General features: G+C 52.1%; 1 protein-coding gene and 1 long non-coding RNA gene across 2 annotated transcripts in view; one reads left to right on the top strand and one right to left on the bottom strand.

Moving 5' to 3' along the window:
• The first annotated feature begins 2,595 nt into the window (after nucleotides 1-2,595).
• Nucleotides 2,596-17,500, top strand: part of POLA1 (DNA polymerase alpha 1, catalytic subunit) — a 66,923-nt gene continuing 52,018 nt past the window's right edge. The window contains exons 1-8 of the mRNA XM_078882816.1: nucleotides 2,596-2,648; nucleotides 5,788-5,897; nucleotides 9,360-9,456; nucleotides 11,095-11,175; nucleotides 11,502-11,620; nucleotides 14,659-14,721; nucleotides 16,439-16,525; nucleotides 16,980-17,220. Coding sequence (XP_078738942.1) covers nucleotides 2,624-2,648; nucleotides 5,788-5,897; nucleotides 9,360-9,456; nucleotides 11,095-11,175; nucleotides 11,502-11,620; nucleotides 14,659-14,721; nucleotides 16,439-16,525; nucleotides 16,980-17,220 — 823 coding nt within the window. The 5' untranslated portion in view covers nucleotides 2,596-2,623. The remainder of the gene's footprint in view (nucleotides 2,649-5,787; nucleotides 5,898-9,359; nucleotides 9,457-11,094; nucleotides 11,176-11,501; nucleotides 11,621-14,658; nucleotides 14,722-16,438; nucleotides 16,526-16,979; nucleotides 17,221-17,500) is intronic.
• Nucleotides 3,105-17,500, bottom strand: part of LOC144952421 (uncharacterized) — a 224,979-nt gene continuing 210,583 nt past the window's right edge. The window contains exon 3 of the long non-coding RNA XR_013640621.1: nucleotides 3,105-3,117. This is a non-coding gene — a long non-coding RNA (uncharacterized LOC144952421). The remainder of the gene's footprint in view (nucleotides 3,118-17,500) is intronic.

Below are 17,500 nucleotides of genomic sequence, written 5' to 3'. Positions count from 1 at the left end.
ATTACGCAATCTAACTAAAAAAAAACCCGTCCATTATGGGTCTGTGTTTGTGTGTGTTTTAAACGTAATCAATGCATTAACAAAATTGTATATGTGAAGCATGCAAGTCATTCTATTAAACTGGTTAAGCAAGAGACGGGTGTGTGTCGTGACAATCTATTGGACGTCCATCACAAAGTCTTCACAACACACTGACATCCCTACCCAAGATGGCCACCAGCACTATGACCTCCTATCAACATGCGTATCTATATCCAAGATGGCCACCAGCACTGTGACCGATCAACACGAGTGTCCCTACCCAAGATGGCCACCAGCACTGTAATCTCCAACACGAGTGTCCCTACCCAAGATGGCCACCAGCACTGTAATCTCCATCAACACGAGTGTCCCTACTCAAGATGGCCACCAGCACTGTAATTTCCAACACGAGTGTCCCTACCCAAGATGGCCACCAGCACTGTAATCTCCATCAACACGAGTGTCCCTACTCAAGATGGCCACCAGCACCGTAATCTCCATCAACACGAATATCCCTACCCAAGATGGCCACCAGCACTAATATCTATCAACATTAATATCCCTACCCAAGATGGCCACCAGCACTGTAATATATCAACACGAATATCCCTACCCAAAATGGCCGCCAGTACTAATATCCGAAACACGAATATCCCTACCAAAGATGGCCACCAGCACTGTAATATATATCAACACGAATATCCCTACCCAAGATGGCCGCCAGCACTAATATCTATCAACACGAATATCCCTACCAAAGATGGCCACCAGCACTGTAATATATAGCAACACGAATATCCCTACCCAAGATGGCCGCCAGCACTAAATCTATCAACACGAATATTCCTACCCAAGATGGCCACCAGCACTGTAATATCTATCAACCATATTCTTGGTTCTTTCGGTAAAGTCACGTAGAAGGGTGAGGTCAATGGCTGGAGAGGCACTGGCTCGTGTCAGAGCCAGACTCACACACTGAGGGGGGCGTGGCCTCACGGAGGGGGCGTGGTGTCCCCTACCCAACATGGCTACCGTGCGTCGTGAACAGCACCCCGTGTCCCCCCTTCCCAACATGGCCACTTTGGGTTGTAAACACCATCCCGTAGTGTCCCCTACCCAACATGGCCACCGTGCGTCGTGAACAGCATCCCGTAGTGTCCCCTACCCAACATGGCCACCGTGCGTTGTGAACACCATCCCGTAGTGTCCCCTACCCAACATGGCCACCCTTCGTCGTGAACACCAGCCCGTAGTGTCCCCTACCCAACATGGCCACCGTGCGTTGTGAACACTACCCCGTGGTGTCCCCTACCCAACATGGCCACCGTGCATTGTCAACACCACCCCGCGGTGTCCCCTACCCAACATGGCCACCGTGCGTTGTGAACACCACCCCGTGGTGTCCCCTACCCAACATGGCCACCGTGCATTGTGAACACCACCCCGCGGTGTCCCCTACCCAACATGGCCACCGTGCGTTGTGAACACCATCCCGTAGTGTCCCCTACCCAATATGGCCACCGTCCGTCGTGAACACCTCCCCATGGTGTCCCCTACCCAACATGGCCACCGTGCGTTGTGAACACCATCCCGTAGTGTCCCCTACCCAACATGGCCACCTTGCGTTGTGAACGCCACCCCGCGGTGTCCCCTACCCAACATGGCCACCGTGCGTTGTGAACACCTCCCCATGGTGTCCCCTACCCAATATGGCCACCGTCCGTCGTGAACACCTCCCCATGGTGTCCCCTACCCAACATGGCCACCGTGCGTTGTGAACACCATCCCGTAGTGTCCCCTACCCAACATGGCCACCTTGCGTCGTGAACGCCACCCCGTGGTGTCCCCTACCCAACATGGCCACCCTTCGTCGTGAACACCACCCCGCGGTGTCCCCTACCCAACATGGCCACCTTGCGTTGTGAACACCACCTCGTGATGTCCCCTACCCAACATGGCCACCCTTCGTCGTGAACACCACTCCGTAGTGTCCCCTACCCAACATGGCCACCGTGCATTGTGAACACCACCCCGCGGTGTCCCCTACCCAACATGGCCACTTTGCGTTGTGAACGCCACCCCGCGGTGTCCCCTACCCAACATGGTCACCTTGCGTTGTGAACACCACCCCGCGGTGTCCCCTACCCAACATGGCCACCGTGCGTTGTGAACACCACCCCGCGGTGTCCCCTACCCAACATGGCCACCTTGCGTTGTGAACGCCACCCCGTGGTGTCCCCTACCCAACATGGCCACCGTGCGTTGTGAACACCACCCCGTGGTATCCCCTACCCAACATGGCCACCTTGCGTTGTGAACGCCACCCCGTGGTGTCCCCTACCCAACAAGGCCACCTTGCGTTGTGAACAACAGCCCATGTTGTCCCCTACCCAACATGGCCACCTGTGCGTCGTGAACAACATCCCGTGGTGTCCCCTACCCAACATGGCCACCGTGCGTTGTGAATGCCACCCCGGGGTCTCCCCTACCCAAGATGGACTCACGGGAAACCTTCGCTGACGTCACTCAGCCGCCGACCAATGGCGAGGCGTGAAAGCGCGCGAAGGGCGAGAGGCCCGCGACGTTTCCCGCCAAATCTGCGATGGCGCCTGTGGGTAACGAAGGCGGTGAGGAGACTTTATATTTTCAATTTTTTGTTATCTTTTAAATTACAAAATGTGTTTTTTTTACGCCGTGGACTGCTCGATGCAAACTCGCCAGCCCCTCGATCGATTTCCTCAGCTTGCTCTTCACGTAATGCCGAGTCAAACCCAACATAGAAGGCTACGGTTTTTTGTTTTGAGGCTGAGCCGACCTAGACGAGCGCCAGTCTCAAATGACTTAACCTCGTGTAGCGGTAGTGCAGTTAAGGGTGGCCACAGGGAAGACAAAGGCGGCCGGGCGTGGGTGCTGTCCACCCACCCCCCTCGTGTTCCCGCAGTGCCGCTCGCTAACAGCACTTGCCCCTACAGTCTGTTACAGGCTACACGGGGGACCTTTGTCTTTGTATCCCTATTCGTGGGAGATATCTGCATCGGTCATGGGCCTCCCCTAGGTCGACTCAGCCTCAAATGAGTGACCTGGTGTAGCGGGGACCTTTGTGTCTACCTTCATAGGTGCTGCTACTAACAGCACTTGCCCCTACAGTCTGTAGAGGCTACACGGGGGACCTTTGTCTGTGTCTACCTTCATAGGTGCTGCTACTAACAGCACTTGCCCCTACAGTCTGTAGAGGCTACACGGGGGACCTTTGTGTCTACCTTCATAGGTGCTGCTACTAACAGCACTTGCCCCTACAGTCTGTAGAGGCTACACGGGGAACCTTTGTCTGTGTCTACCTTCATAGTTGCTGCTGCTACTCGCTACTAACAGCACTTGCCCCCTACAATCAATGAAGGCTACACGGGGGATCTTTGTCTTTGTGTGCGCGTGCTGGTGTAGCGGTGGTTCGGGCTGAACGATTAATCGATTTCAAATCGATTAAACAATCCCAATAAGAAAGTAAACATGACTTTCAAATTCGCAAAAAAATCGCAGCCATTGAGATTTGCTAATCGCATTGTTTCAAATTGCGATTAATCGATTTGAAATTGCGATTAATCGATTTGAAATCGATTAATCGCAATTTGAAACAATGCGATTAGCAAATCTCAAAGGCTGCGATTTTTTTGCGATTTTAAAAGTCCTATTGCTTATTGGAATTGTTTTCTTTTTAAATCCTTTATATTAAGTTCACTTGCTTGCTTGCTTGCGCGCTTACAACCGTGCAAATCTTTCGGTCGTTTTTTAACCCACTTCCCGTGATCCAATCGAGCTGACATTTTGCACACAGACTCGTTGTGCGTGACAATTTATTTTCGTGAAAAAAAAATTCCTAAATTTTACACCTTTTAGGAAATGTTTTTTTTATATTTAATTACCAATTGCTTAATGGTGGCAGACAATCATCTGACCCATAGGTGGCAGCCATCTCAAGCCAGAGGACGAGAGGACTCTAGCCGCCCGTTTCAAAGACAAATGTGGACTGGGTTGTGGCCCATTGAACACGCATATTAAGGATTTATAGTGAAAAACGTTGTTTTTACGGGTTAATTTTTTTAATTATTATTGTAACTTTATTTTTTTAACTTAACAATTGTTCCATGTTTGATTGTTCTATTTCAATTAATATATTTAAATAAATACATGTTGGAAGCAATTCATATCTTTTGAGTTCTAATCCTTGCATTATAATGTATAGAGCAGTTCTTATTTTTAAATCCTTTATATTAAGTTCGCTTGCTTGCTTGCTTGCGTGCGCGCTTGCTTGCTTGCTTAGGACCGTGCAAATCTTTCGGTCGTTTTTTAACCCACTTCCCGTGATCCAATCGAGCCGACATTTTCCACACAGACTCGTTGTGCCAGACAATTATTGTTCGTGAAAAAAAAATTCCCAAAATTTTACACTTTTTAGGCAAAAAAAAATGATTTTACATATATTCAAATAGAACGCATTCATGGCTTTGGCTGAACGTCAGAGTGTAAGAGCCCAGAGCGTAACCCCTCCACAGGCCGTGGCGGAGTAGCGCAGTTGGTAGCGCCCTCGCTTCCCATGCCAAAGGTCGCGGGATCGATCCCCGCGTCCTCCACAGGCGAATATATTTTTAAATCCTTTATATTAAGTTCGCTTGCTTGCTTGCGTGCTTGCTTGCTTAGGACCGTGCAAATCTTTCGGTCGTTTTTTAACCCACTTCCCGTGATCCAATCGAGCTGACATTTTCCACACAGACTCGTTGTGCGAGACAATTAATGTTTGTGAAAAAAAATTCCCTAAATTTTACACTGTTTAGGGAAAACAAATTAAATATTTAATTACCAATTGCTTAATACTGGCAGACAATCATCTGACCCATAGGTGGCAGCCATCTCAAGCCAGAGGACGAGAAGACTCTAGCCGCCACGCATATAAAGGATTTATAGTGAAAAACTTTGTTTTTACGGGTTTACTTGTTACGGTATCATGTGCTATTGCTCCATCGCATGTTTTAAATTTATCGCACAGTGAATATTAAATCGCAAATCAAATCGCAACGTCTGTCAGAAAAATCGCAAGATTCAGATTTTCCCCAAATCGTCCAGCCATAGCGGTGGTGTAGTAAAGATCATTGCTGGGGGAGACAAAGACGGCAGGGGGTGGTTGCTGACACAGGGTGGTGGTGGTGGTCTTTGTCCCTTTATTATTTACACGCTTTCATTGAACTCACTCTGTCTAAATTTCGATTTAAAGCTTTCGTGACTGCAGGGATTCATCTTCTTGGTTCTTTCGGTAAAGTCACGTAGAATGGAAATAATAAAATAATAAAAATAAAACATTATACAATTATTCTGTCTCCTCGACAGACCTGTTTTTCACCTGAGGACGGCTGCTTGCGTTGTGGCGGAAACGTCGTGAGAATTATTTTATTATGTTTTATTTTTATTATTTTATTACTTCCCTTCTACGTGACTTTACCGAAAGAACCAAGAAGATGAATCCCTGCAGTCACGAAAGCTTTAAATCGATATATTTTTTGTGTAGGTCAAAAACGCCGCGCTCCCTAAACTGTGGAATTTTTAAGGGACGCCCCACGGGTTTTATGTTTTAGTTACAAATGTCCAAAAATATTCCCATCAGCTGGTGACGGCTGAAAGAAAAATTCCTTGTTACTTTTTAGTGCACTTTAAAATAAAACTGTTGTCTTTAAAAAAAAAAAAAATTTAAGGAGTTTTTTTTTGCCCTCCCTGAAGATTCCCTCGCCAGCTCCAGGAGTCGCCGCGACAAGAAGGACACGGCTGGTCGCAGCGCCGCCTTGGAGAAACTTCGCAAGGCGAAGGCCGGGGAGAAGGTCTCCTACGAGGTACAACCCCCACCCCGTCACCTCCACCACCACCAGTTGTGGCACCTCGCAGCAAGAGGCTGTGACGAGTTTGATTCCTCGACTAGAGGGCGGGCGTTGTGCGCGTTGTTCGTGGCGGAGGCGCCCCACTCACTCCAGCACTTACTCACTTGCTCACCTACTCACCCACCCACTCACTCACTTACTCACCCACTTACCCACCCACTTACTTACTCATCCACTTACCCACTCACCTACTCACCCATCCTCTCACTCACTCACTCACCCACTTACTCATCCACCCACTCACTCACTTACCCATCCATTCACTCACCCACCCACCCACTCACTCACCCACTCACTCACCCACTCACTTACTCACCCACTCACTCACCCATCCACTCACTCACTTACTCACCCACTCACTCACCCACTCACTTACTCACCCACTCACTTACTCACCCACCCACTTACCCACTTACTCACTTGCTTAACTTCTCACCCACCCACTCACTCACCCACTTACTCACCCACTCACTTATTCACCCACTCACTTATTCACCCACTCACCCACTCACTCATTTACTCACCCACCCACTCACTCACCCACTCACTTACCCACTCACTGACCTACTCACTCACTTACTCACCCACTCACTTACTCACCTACTCACCCATCCACCCACTCACTCACCCACTTACTCGCCCACCCACCCACTCACTTACTCACTCACCCACCCACTCACTTACCCACCCATCCATTCACTCACCCACTCACTCACCCACCCACTCACTCACTTTCTCATTTACCCACCCACTCACCCACTCACTCACTCACTTACTCACCCACTTACCCACTCACTTACTCACCCACCCACTCACTCACTTACCCATCCATTCACTCACCCACCCACCCACTCACTCACCCACTCACTTACTCACCCACTCACTTACTCACCCACTCACTCACCCATCCACTCACTCACTCACTTACTCACCCACTCACTCGCCCACTTACTCACCCACTCACTCACCCACTCATTTACTCACCCACCCACTTACTCACCCACTTACTCACCCACTTACTCACTTGCTCAACTTCTCACCCACCCACGCACTCACCCACTTACTCACCCACTCACTTACCCACCCACTCACTTATTCACCCACTCACTTATTCACCCACTCACTCATTTACTCACCCACTCACTCACCCACTCACTTACCCACTCACTGACCTACTCACTCACTTACTCACCCACTCACTTACTCACCTACTCACCCATCCACCCACTCACTCACCCACTTACTCGCCCACCCACCCACTCACTTACTCACTCACCCACCCAATCACTTACCCACCCACCCATTCACTCACCCACTCACTCACCCACCCACTCACTCACTTTCTCATTTACCCACCCACTCACCCACTCACTCACTTACTCACCCACTTACCCACTCACTTACTCACCCACCCACTCACTCACCCACCCATCTATTCACTCACCCACTCACTCACCCACTTACTCACCCACTCACTTACTCACCCACCCACTCACTCACTTTCTCACTTACCCGCTCACTCACCCACTCACTCACCCACTCACTCACCCACTCACTGACCTACTCACTCACTCACCCACTCACTTACCCACCCACCCACTCACCCACCCACTCACCCACCCACCCACTCACCCACTCACTCACTCACACACTTACATACACTCATACCCAGATACACACGCACACAGCTGAAAAACAGCTGTACAGCCACAATACGGATTTTTTTTGGGGTTAGATTGCGTAAATATTCAAATGTGTCGTTAAACCCGCCACCACCCGACACAGCCAATCAGTCAGGTTTGTCATGTAAACAGAACGTGCCAGTTAGTTACTAGTACAGCACCAGTGTAGTGTGTAGTGTATAGTGTAGTGTATATAGTGTAGTGTATAGTGTAGTGTATAGTGTAGTGTATAGTGTAGTATACTAGTACAGCACTAGTGAATAGTGTAGTGTATAGTGCAGTGTATAGTGCAGTGTATAGTGTAGTGTGTAGTGTATAGTGTAGTGTATATAGTGTAGTGTATAGTGTAGTGTAGTATACTAGTACAGCACTAGTGAATAGTGTAGTGTATAGTGCAGTGTATAGTGTAGTGTATAGTGTAGTGTATAGTATAGTGTAGTGTATTGTATAGTGTAGTATACTAGTACATCACTAGTGTATAGTGTAGTGTATAGTGTAGTGTAGTAGTACAGCACTAGTGTATAGTGTCGTATATAGTGTAGTGTATAGTGTACTAGTACAACACACCGGTTGTGTGTTGGAGAGCCAAGCCACAACATTTACAATCTGAGTACCGGGACTTTTCGCCAGTAATCACAACCAGCTTCATCAGGCGACAGCCACATTAGTGGCTGGGCTGTACAGCCCCTTGGGCTTCACCTGCTAAAAAATTAACCCGTAAAAACAAAGTTCTTCACTATAAATCCTTTATATGCGTGGCATCGGTTTTATTTTATTATTCATTTCTGTTTTTCTTGAGTAACAGTTTCATTTTTATCACATTGGTATTTTAAATTAAATATGAATTTTTTTTTTTTCCTAAAAAGTGGAAAATTTTGGAAAAAATGTTTCTCACGAAAATAAATTGTCACGCACAACGAGTCTGTGTGCAAAATGTCAGCTCGATAGGATGACGGGAAGTGGGTTAAAAAACGACCGAAAGATTTTGCACGGTCGTAAGCAAGCAAGCAAGCAGGTGAACTTAATATAAAGGATTTAATAATTGGTTCTTTACCCTTCTATCTGGCAACAAAACTGACACCTTTTTACAAGGAGTCATGTTTGAATAGACCGCAATACCTGCAGTCATAATGCAAACAAAAAACACAACTCTGATAATGTGCACTGTCATTGAAGTTGATTGGTCCACACCCGAGACAGCTTTCCTTAGAGCCTAGTCTCACATGGGTTGGACCAGATGACGCCAAAAGGCGCACAACTCAACGACAATGCACCATCAGAGTATGAGAGCTCGGGGCAAGCATCTACACTATGGGAACCTCATTTGCCAGTAAAAATATGATAATTGGTTCTTTACCCTTCTATCTGCCCCGAGCTCTCATACTCTGATGGTGCATTGTCGTTGAGTTGTGCGCCTTTTGGCGTCATCTGGTCCAACCCATGTGAGACTAGGCTCTAAGGAAAGCTGTCTCGGGTGTGGACCAATCAACTTCAAGGACAGTGCAAACATCATCAGAGTTGTGTTTTTTGTTTGTATTATGACTGCAGGTATAAAAAGGTGTCAGTTTTGTTGCCAGATAGAAGGGTAAAGAACCAGTTATCATATTTTTACTGGCAAATGAGGTTCCCATAATAAAGGATTTAATAAAGGATTTAAAAATACAAGTTTTAGTTCGGCGTACGCTTGCGCGCGTGTAGACTTAACGGGGTTGGGGGGGCAATCTTTGACTTCCAGGTGGAGGACGTGACGCGTGTTTACGACGAGGTGACGGAGGAGGAGTACTCGAACCGCGTGCGGGATCGCCAGGACGACGATTGGATCGTGGACGATGGTAACGATGCCCCATGCTGCTCCTTCGGTGCCTGCGTTGAGTTTGCTGGGAGCCTACGGGCTTCTGTGTGAGTCTGTGGGTCTCAGTGCGAGTCTGTGGATCTCTGTGTGAGCCTGTGGGTCTCTGTGTGAGTTTGTGGGTGTCTTTGCGAGTCTGTGGATCTCTGTGTGAGTCTGTGAGTCTCTGTGTGAGTCTGTGGGTCTCTCTGTGTGAGTCTGTGGGTCTCTCTGTGTGAGTCTGTGGGTCTCTGTGTGAGTCTGTGGGTGTCTGTGTGAGTCTGTGGGTCTCTGTGTGAGTCTGTGGGTCTCTGTGTGAGTCTGTGGGTCTCTGTGAGTCTGTGGGTCTCTTTGTGAGTCTGTGGGCTTCTCTGTGTGAGTCTGTGGGTGTCTTTGCGAGTCTGTGGGTCTCTGTGTGAGTCTGTGGGCTTCTCTGTGTGAGTCTGTGGGTCTCAGTGCGAGTCTGTGGATCTCTGTGTGAGCCTGTGGATCTCTGTGTGAGCCTGTGGATCTCTGTGTGAGTCTGTGGGCTTCTATGTGAGTCTGTGGGTCTCTGTGGGAGCCTGTGGGTCTCTCTGAGTGAGTCCGTGGGTCTCTGTGTGAGTCTGTGGGTCTCTGTGTGAGTCTGTGGGCTTCTCTGTGTGAGTCTGTGGGACTCTGTGTGAGTCTTTAGGTCTCTGTGTGAGTCTGTAGGTCTCTGTGTGAGTCTGTGGGTCTCTGTGAGTCTGTGGGTATCTGTGTAAGTCTATGGATCTCTGTGTGAGTCTGTGGGTCTCTGTGTGAGTCTGTGGATCTCTGTGTGAGCCTGTGGATATCTGTGTGAGTCTGTGGGCTTCTCTGTGTGAGTCTGTGGGTCTCTGTGCGAGTCTGTGGGTGTCTGTGTGAGTCTGTGGGCTTCTCTGTGTGAGTCTGTGGGCTTCTCTGTGTGAGTCTGTGGGTGTCTGTGTGAGCCTGTGGCTCTCTGTGTGAGTCTTTAGGTCTCTGTGTGAGTCTGTAGGTCTCTGTGTGAGTCTGTGGGTCTCTGTGAGTCTGTGGGTATCTGTGTAAGTCTATGGGTCTCTGTGTGAGTCTGTAGGTCTCTGTTTGAGTCTGTGGGTCTCTGTGAGTCTGTGGGTATCTGTGTAAGTCTATGGGTCTCTGTGTGAGTCTGTAGGTCTCTGTGTGAGTATGTGGGTCTCTGTGTGAGTCGATGGGTCTCTGTGTGAGTCTGTGGGTCTCTGTGTGCGTCTGTGGGTCTCTGTGTGAGTCTACGGGTCTCTGTGTGAGTCTACGGGTCTCTATGTGAGTCTGTGGGTCTCTGTGTGAGGCTGTGGGTGTCTGTGTGAGTCTGTGGGTCTCTGTGTGAGTCTGTGGGTGTCTGTGCGAGTCTGTGGGCTTCTCTGTGTGAGTCTGTGGGTCTCTGTGTGAGTCTGTGGATCTCTGTGTGAGTCTGTGGGTCTCTGTGTGCGTCTGTGGGTCTCCGTGTGAGTCTACGGGTCTCTGTGTGAGTCTACGGGTCTCTGTGCGTGTCTGTGGATCTGTATAAGTCTACGGGTCTCTGTGTGAGTCTACGGGTCTCTGTTGCACCCTTAATCTCTCACGGCTTGACTTCCTCCGTTGAATCCACGCCCGAGTTTCAACTCCCTCCGCTCCCGACCCGCAGACGGCATCGGCTACGTCGAGGACGGCCGTGAGGTTTTTGACGATGAGCTGACCGAGGATGTCCTGGAGAGTCGCAACAAGGGTGAGAACGATCACCGCCCCCTCGCCCCCCTCACCTCTTCGCCACCTCATCGTCACTCTTCCACATCGTGGTACGGGCTGCCACTTGGCGTGCCGTGAGACTGTGACAGATACCACGGTGATGTGGTATTTGTCACGATCGTGGATTATCCGCGATCGTGGATTATCCGCGATCGTGGATTATCCGCGATCGTGAATCATCCCCCGGGCGTCCTCACAGTCGTTAGCGCGGATAATCGTGAGTCCGCTGTGCTGTACGCTCATTTTTAATGTTTCTTTCTCGGGGTTGCCCCGGTTGGGCCCGTCGCCGGTTGGGCGTGCCCGCAGACCGCAAGGGAGCTGGCTCCTCCCGCAAGACCGCCGGTGGGGAGGGAAAGAAGCCGGTCACCAAGTCGAGCAACATCAAGAGCATGTTCATGGCGAGCGGCGGAAAGAAGACGTTGGAGGTGCCGTGCCTACCCCTCCACCCTCCCTCCCCCCCCCCCCCCCAATTAACGAGCGTTTATACATGTGGGAGGAAACCCACGCATGCGAGGGGGCAACGGTGTATTCCATCAAGGCGAGCTAGCGTAGACACCCGCTCACGGGAAGTGAACGTGGAACAGATGGAGATTAGTCCACACGCGGGGTGGAAGGGAGTGAGATGGAACAGATGGAGATTAGTCCACCCGCGGGGTAGAAGGGAGTGAGATGGAACAGATGGAGTTTCGTCCACACACGGGGTGGAAAGGAGTGAGATGGAACAGATGGAGATTAGTCCACCCGCAGGGTAGAAGGGAGTGAGATGGAACAGATGGAGATTAGTCCACCCGCGGGGTAGAAGGGAGTGAGATGGAACAGATGGAGTTTCGTCCACACACGGGGTGGAAGGGAGTGAGATGGAACAGATGGAGATTAGTCCACCCGCGGGGTAGAAGGGAGTGAGATGGAACAGATGGAGATTAGTCCACCCGCGGGGTAGAAGGGAGTGAGATGGAACAGATGGAGATTAGTCCACACACGGGGTAGAAGGGAGTGAGATGGAACAGATGGAGATTAGTCCACCCGCGGGGTAGAAGGGAGTGAGATGGAACAGATGGAGATTAGTCCACCTGCGGGGTAGAAGGGAGTGAGATGGAACAGATGGAGATTAGTCCACACGCGGGGTAGAGGGGAGTGAGATGGAACAGATGGAGATTAGTCCACACACGAGGTAGAAGGGAGTGAGATGGAACAGATGGAGATTAGTCCACCCGCGGGGTAGAAGGGAGTGAGATGGAACAGATGGAGATTAGTCCACCCGCGGGGTAGAGGGGAGTGAGATGGAACAGATGGAGATTAGTCCACCCGCGGGGTAGAAGGGAGTGAGATGGAACAGATGGAGATTAGTCCACCCGCGGGGTAGAAGGGAGTGAGATGGAACAGATGGAGATTAGTCCACACACGGGGTAGAGGGGAGTGAGATGGAACAGATGGAGATTAGTCCACACACGGGGTAGAGGGGAGTGAGATGGAACAGATGGAGATTAGTCCACACATGGGGTAGAAGGGAGTGAGATGGAACAGATGGAGATTAGTCCACCCGCGGGGTAGAGGGGAGTGAGATGGAACAGATGGAGATTAGTCCACCCGCGGGGTAGAAGGGAGTGAGATGGAACAGATGGAGATTAGTCCACCCGCGGGGTAGAAGGGAGTGAGATGGAACAGATGGTGATTAGTCCACCCGCGGGGTAGAAGGGAGTGAGATGGAACAGATGGAGATTAGTCCACCCGCGGGGTAGAAGGGAGTGAGATGGAACAGATGGAGATTAGTCCACCCGCGGGGTAGAAGGGAGTGAGATGGAACAGATGGAGATTAGTCCACCCGCGGGGTAGAAGGGAGTGAGATGGAACAGATGGAGATTAGTCCACACGCGGGGTAGAAGGGAGTGAGATGGAACAGATGGAGATTAGTCCACCCGCGGGGTAGAGGGGAGTGAGATGGAACAGATGGAGATTAGTCCACCCGCGGGGTAGAAGGGAGTGAGATGGAACAGATGGAGATTAGTCCACCCGCGGGGTAGAAGGGAGTGAGATGGAACAGATGGAGATTAGTCCACCCGCGGGGTAGAAGGGAGTGAGATGGAACAGATGGAGATTAGTCCACCCGCGGGGTAGAAGGGAGTGAGATGGAACAGATGGAGATTAGTCCACCCGCGGGGTAGAGGGGAGTGAGATGGAACAGATGGAGATTAGTCCACACACGGGGTGGAAGGGAGTGAGATGGAACAGATGGAGATTAGTCCACACACGGGTTAGAGGGGAGTGAGATGGAACAGATGGAGATTAGTCCACCGGCGGGGTAGAAGGGAGTGAGATGGAACAGATGGAGATTAGTCCACCCGCGGGGTAGAAGGGAGTGAGATGGAACAGATGGAGATTAGGCCACCCGCGGGGTAGAAGGGAGTGAGATGGAACAGATGGAGATTAGTCCACCCGCGGGGTAGAAGGGAGTGAGATGGAACAGATGGAGATTAGTCCACCCGCGGGGTAGAAGGGAGTGAGATGGAACAGATGGAGATTAGTCCACACACGGGGTAGAGGGGAGTGAGATGGAACAGATGGAGATTAGTCCACCCGCGGGGTAGAAGGGAGTGAGATGGAACAGATGGAGATTAGTCCACCCGCGGGGTAGAAGGGAGTGAGATGGAACAGATGGAGATTAGTCCACCCGCGGGGTAGAAGGGAGTGAGATGGAACAGATGGAGATTAGGCCACCCGCGGGGTAGAAGGGAGTGAGATGGAACAGATGGAGATTAGTCCACCCGCGGGGTAGAAGGGAGTGAGATGGAACAGATGGAGATTAGTCCACCCGCGGGGTAGAAGGGAGTGAGATGGAACAGATGGAGATTAGTCCACCCGCGGGGTAGAAGGGAGTGAGAAGGAACAGATGGAGATTAGTCCACACACTCTGGAGAGAGATGGAACAGATGGAGATTAGGCCACACACGGGGTCGAAAGGATTGTGATGGAACAGATGGAGATTAGTCCACACACGGGGTAGAAGGCAGTGAGATGGAACAGATGGAGATTAGTCCACCCGCGGGGTAGAAGGGAGTGAGATGGAACAGATGGAGATTAGTCCACCCGCGGGGTAGAAGGGAGTGAGATGGAACAGATGGAGATTAGTCCACCCGCGGGGTAGAAGGGAGTGAGATGGAACAGATGGAGATTAGTCCACCCGCGGGGTAGAAGGGATTGAGATGGAACAGATGGAGATTAGTCCACACACTCTGGAGAGAGATGGAACAGATGGAGATTAGGCCACACACGGGGTCGAAAGGATTGTGATGGAACAGATGGAGATTAGTCCACACACGGGGTAGAATGGATTGAGATGGAACAGATGGAGATTAGGCCACACACTTTGACGCACCTCCTACATGCTCATGGCAACAAAAACGTTGACACTTATTGTGTGGCCCCCCTTCATCTACCCCCCCGTGTGTTCTTTTGTTTTTTGCAGAAGGACGTGGATCTGTCGAAAGACGACCTGCTCGGGGACATCTTGCAGGACCTACAGTCCGAGGTGGGGTTGTTGTACGCGTGCGTGTGTGCGCGTGCGTGTGTGCGCGTGCGTGTGCGTGCGTGTGTGTGCGCGTGTGTGTGTGTGCGTGTGTGTGTGCGCGTGTGTGTGCGTGTGTGTGTGCGCGTGTGTGTGTGCGCGTGTGTGTGCGCGTGTGTGTGTGCGTGTGTGTGTGCGTGTGTGCGTGTGTGTGTGCGTGTGTACGTGGACCCCCCTAGTGGAGCAACTTCGCCGGTTGGAAACATTTAGGCTGGCCTGCCTACGATCCATCCTGGGTTTAACCTGAAGGCTGGATTGTGTGAGGAGCTCACAAGTCCTTGAAAGATCTGGGCAAAGTCCCATCAGTGAGCTCCTCCGGCAGGCAAGGCTGCGTTGGCTGGGTCATGTAGCCCGCATGCCCAGCCACCGCATGCCTAAACAGCTTTTGTTCGGCCGGATCGAGGGGGCTAAACGGGCGCGGCACGGGCTAGAGAAGAGATGGAGTGATGTGGTACAGGAGGATGTGGAGCTGAGTGGACTTGCCGATGACTGGTACCAGCGGTGTCAAGATCGGCCTCAGTGGAGGAGGCTCGTGAAGGACGCTACTGGGCAGTTGGAGGCAGTCGCCCTCCAACAACAACGGAGGGCGGAGGAGCGACGCTCACAACAACGAGCGGAGCGCCGGGTGGCTAAAGCACAGCAAGTTGGCACAGTAGGGGGCACAGGTGGTGCATCAGCCAGTCATCTCGGTCATCTCGGTCAGTCGACCCGTGGCACCTGGGTCTGCCCCGTGACCTCCTGCCAGCGGGCGTTCGACACTTCACGTGGCCTCAGGGTGCACATGGCCTGGCACAAGCGTCGTGGTGACGTCACCGCCACTTAGTGGCGAATGGCGGTTGTTGTTGTTGTTGTGTGTGCGCGTGTGTGTGCGCGTGTGTGTGTGCGTGTGTGTGTGCGTGTGTGCGTGTGTGTGTGCGTGTGTGTGTGCGCGTGTGTGTGTGTGCGTGTGTGTGTGCGTGTGTGTGTGCGCGCGTGTGTGTGCGTGTGTGTGTGTGCGTGTGTGTGCGTGTGTGTGTGTGTGTGTGCGTGTGTGCGCGTGTGTGTGTGTGTGCGCGTGTGCGACAGCCCCGAACCTCCGGTCACGTCCCTCCTCTATACTCTCCGGCGTGGCCAGGCCCCGCCTCCGGCCACGCCCCCCTTCTAGAACCTTCGAGCACGTTCCCGGAGCTTCCCGACCCGTGAACTGTCGGCAGCGTGATCCTTCGACGCTTCACGTGGTCTCAAAGTGGGGGGGGGCAGAGGTCGCAAACGGGTTTTGATTCCTTACCCGGCCGCACCAGGGTCGCAAACGGGTACCCGTACCCGGCCGTACCCGATTGCGACCTCTGGGATGAAGCCATGTTGCAGGCGCGGGTGGGTTGATTCTAGGAACTTGAATTGTGAGAAGAGACAAGACGTTGGGAAATGAGTGACAAACGGTGACTGACCAGTGACTCACGGTCTACCCGTACCCGGCCGCACCAGGGTCGCAAACGGGTACCCGTACCCAGCCGGTAGCCGGGTAGCGGGTAGGGTACGGGTATCGGGTACCCGGTTGCGACCTCTGGGGGGGTAGTACTTGGCCTGGGACAGGCTCCATGGTGGTGTCACACTGCCACTTAGTGGCGAACGGCGGCTGCTGCTGCTGCTGCTGCTGTTGTTGTTTGCTGACATCTGTACCATCGCCCTGCGCTTGTGACAGACCATGGCCGCCACTCCGCCTCTGCCCAAGAAGAAGCCGACATCATCTGCTCCGCTCAATCCGTTCTCCCTCAAGCCCCTGCCCAAGGTATAACAGGTTTCTTTCTCTTCGTGTTGTCGTACGGCTGCTGCTGATGATGAAGATGCAGTCAACAATGAGGATGACAATGTCACATCCAGGTGGTTCAAGCCCAGATAACAACCGCGTCAGGGGCAGTAGCGGAGTAGTAGCGGTGTAGTAGTAGTGGTGTAGTAGTATAGTAGTAGCGGTGTAGTAGTAGTGGTGTAGTAGTTGTAGTAGTGGTGTAGTAGTAGTAGTGTAGTAGTGGTGTAGTAGTGTTGTCGTAGTAGTAGTAGTGGTGTATTAGTCGTGGTGTAGTAGTAGTGTGGTAGTGTAGTAGTAGTAGTGGTGTAGTAGTGTAGTCGTGGTGTAGTAGTAGTAGTGTAGTAGTAGCAGTGTAGTAGTAGTGGTGCTCTTGCCAACTGGACGTCCGTCTTTGTAACCACGAAGTTTCCACCCGCCCTGGCGGCTTCTCCGTCAGGCCGTGGGACGGGACGTCGAACCGCAGAGGCCATCGGCGGCGGTGGCGGCGACGACGACCCCCAAGTCCGGCCGGGGGCCCGGACTGACGTTGAAGCCCGGGACAAGTCAGGCGACCTCCCAGAAGCACCCCAAACAGGAAGCGCCCTCCCGCAAGCCTTCCAAGCAGAAAGTGGCGGTCTCCCAGGAGGCAGCGGGGCAGGAGGATGGGGAGGGCAACGGCGCGGAACTGGAGGAGGGAGGTGAGCGAGCGAGCGAGCGAGAGCCGTGATGCGTTGCGATCTCTCCCGCGCCGCCACGTGGCGTCGTGTGTCGGCTGCTTGGACGGGCGGCGGCCAGAGGTCGCAAACGGGTTTTGATTCCTTACCCGTACCCGGCCGCACCAAGGTCGCAAATGGGTACCCGTACCCGTACCCGGTCGGGTACGGGTACCCGTACGCTACCCGTACCCGTACCCGACCCGAAATGAGTGACAAACGGTGACTCACCAGTGACTCCGACCGGGTGCGGGTAACCGGGTAT

Source organism: Lampetra fluviatilis, chromosome 67, assembly GCF_964198595.1.
Source record: "Lampetra fluviatilis chromosome 67, kcLamFluv1.1, whole genome shotgun sequence".
In the NCBI taxonomy this organism is placed as follows: Eukaryota; Metazoa; Chordata; class Hyperoartia; order Petromyzontiformes; family Petromyzontidae; genus Lampetra; species Lampetra fluviatilis.
This window is presented reverse-complemented; position numbering and strand designations above follow the sequence as displayed.